Source organism: Ursus maritimus, unplaced genomic scaffold (genome assembly GCF_017311325.1).
Source record: "Ursus maritimus isolate PB19 unplaced genomic scaffold, ASM1731132v1 scaffold_5, whole genome shotgun sequence".
Lineage (NCBI taxonomy): Eukaryota > Metazoa > Chordata > Mammalia > Carnivora > Ursidae > Ursus > Ursus maritimus.
The window spans coordinates 81,796,670-81,799,440 of NW_024426663.1; the positions used below are offsets into that span (position 1 = coordinate 81,796,670).

The following is a 2,771-nucleotide window of genomic DNA, read 5'->3' on the forward strand; positions in this document are numbered from 1 at the left end:
TGCAAGCTTCTGGACCCTGACTTCTCTGCATACTGAATAAAGGCTAACTGCACTATCCCCAGGGGAGACACTGCTTTAGGAAATATCTCCAATGGTGTCCTTATTTACTGCAAGTAAATAAAAGCTTCCACACCAGACTGACTGTAAGCCTTGGATCTACTATTGGCTTATACTCACTGAGGAAAGGTACCCTTTGAGTCCAGTAACAGAATGGGTGGACACAAAGAAGGAATAAACATCAGTGGTATTTAGGCACTCTGGAAATATTCATGTGTGAATGCTACAATTGGTTTCACATTTTTGACAAAAGTAGTGCTGATGCACCTTTCAACATAACTGGCATTGGCAGCTGCTAAATGCATTATTCATATTACCCATGGTATAACCCCAAGTAACAGCACCCATGTACCCCTGAGCAGATGTGGATAATTTAGATGGTCAGAATCCTTCCCTTGACACACCAGGATCCCCTTGACATCTTGCCAAAATCCTCTTAAAGGCTCCGGTTACATCTGTGTTCCTCAAGCTGTAGATGAGAGGATTTAACAAAGGAGTGAGAATGGTGTAAAAGGCAGAGAAGACCTTGTCTTTGATCGGTGTGTGGTAGGATTGGGGAAGCATATATGTGTATAGGGCAGCCCCATAAAACAACGTCACCACCATTATGTGTGATGAGCAGGTGGCAAAGGCCTTCTTCTTCCCTTCTGCTGACTTCATCTGGTGTACTGTGATGAGAATCCGGGCATAGGAAGCAATCACCACAGAGAAGGGGATCAGCAACATCATGACACAGCAAATGTACATGACCATTTCATAGGCAGCTTTGTCACCACAGGCCAGCCTCAGCATGGTGGGAGCTTCACAGAAGAAGTGATTGATCTTGTGAGAACTGCAGAATGGGAGACTCATGGTGATAGGTGTGAGGAGAAAGCTGTCCAAAGCACCACCAAACCAAGAGCTGGCCAAGATCATCCAACAGACCCGGTGGTTCATAAGGACAGGATAGCGAAGAGGGTTGCAGATGGCCACATAGCGGTCATAAGCCATGAGTCCCAGCAGGAAAAATTCAGCCCCCACAAAGCCCATGTAGAGAAAGTACTGGGCTGTACAGGCAATGAAGGAAATGGTCCCCTTACCCACAAGATAATCAACCAACATCTTGGGCACAATGGTAGAGATGTACATCATGTCAATAAAGGAGAGGTGGCTGAGCAGGAAGTACATGGGGGTGTGGAGGTGAGAATCTATGTGAATCAGGAAGATCATGATCCCATTAGCTATCATGGCCATGAAGAAAATGGCAAAGATGATGCTGAAAAGGAAGCCTGAAGTTGCACTTTGAGTGAAGAGCCCTGTGAGGGTGAAATCACTGGACAAGGTTTTATTGTCTCTATCCATGGTGTTGACTTGGACCTGGGGGCATAAGGAAATAAGTGGGGAGATTAACGAAAATTCCAGTAGATAATACAAATCCTTTAAAGATGTCTGTAGAAACATTATTAAATTAAAATTATTTATATAACTAATATTAAGCATTTTATGTGTGTGTATATTGTGGGGTGGATTTGCAACTTTTTCTTTCTTGGATATTTCTTCTTGTTGAAGAAAAATTCCAAAGTCGAGTCTCCATGGCATGAAGATGAATGAACATTTGGCAACCGATGATTGGTTTAAGGGAGTTTAGTTACTGCAGAACATTTGGGCCCAAGACACTCTTCTTTATCTGGAGTTGACTTCCTTTATTTGAAACATGGATATCATTGCAAAACAATTTAGTTCAAATAACCAAACAATTTAGTAAGATGTTTCATTGAGCTGGGAATTTCTGTCACAAGTATAAAAGCAATCAGCCTGATCTGGAAATAATCATTAAGTTGTTGACACAGCTGAAAATTATGAGCTATAGTAAATTGGATCACAGCATTGTCCAACTGATCATTAATCAACCTTATTTGTTTCCTCACTCATTTGTTGATTTTTTAGTCATTCATTTACAAACCAACCTTTATTTATGGAGAGTTTCCTGTGTTCCACACACTATTGTAAACAAAAGAGGAGGTGTTTCATGTGACTTATGTCTCTAGTTGTGAGATAAAGAGAATAAGCAAATACAGGACAATGATGGTTCTAGATAATGCTGATAAATACTATGAGGGAAAGTTTAACATAGGCAATGAAGGATAGCAAAGGAGAATCCATGTGAATATTTGGGAGAAAGGTGTTCCTGCAGAATGAATATATAATTTAAAATCCCTAAGGCAGAAATGAGCTTACATTCAGGAAAGTTCAGGCAGAGCCTTGTGACTGAGAGGACAGTAAGTTGTCAGAGGTCAGATTTTAAGGCATGTAGGCCAAGGTAAGGAAGTCAAAATTATTTCCTAAATATTATCAGCAGAATTGAGATATTGTTGACAACTTGTAATGTTTTCTGAGAATTTAAACAAATGTTCACTCTGATTTTTTTTTTAGTGTTCCTTTTGTATATTTTAGCTAATGATTCTTTTTCCACTTGATTTTGCAGTTTTGTGGACTTTGAAAGATTTACAAGAGGGGAACTTCCATCCAGATAAATATGGGGTGGTCTAGGTTTTGCCTCCTGAACCAGGGTCCCAGTTGTTTTAGCATGTGTCCTTCCTCCTTTTGCTTTACTCTCAAGAGCATCCTGATATGGCCATAAGCCTTAGGCATGATACCCAAATAAAGTACATGAAAGAATATGTAGGCCCAAGGGCAACAGGATATCCTGCAAGATCTTGAGAGTATAAGGACAT

General features: G+C 40.5%; 1 protein-coding gene across 1 annotated transcript; it reads right to left on the minus strand.

The window, feature by feature from the left end:
- Positions 1–438: 438 nt before the first annotated feature.
- LOC103656363 (olfactory receptor 2T6) lies at positions 439–1,398 on the minus strand. Its single transcript, XM_008683741.1, has one exon. The coding sequence runs from the start codon at positions 1,396–1,398 to the stop codon at positions 439–441; it is 960 nt and encodes a 319-aa protein (XP_008681963.1).
- Between the last annotated feature and the right edge of the window lie 1,373 nt (positions 1,399–2,771).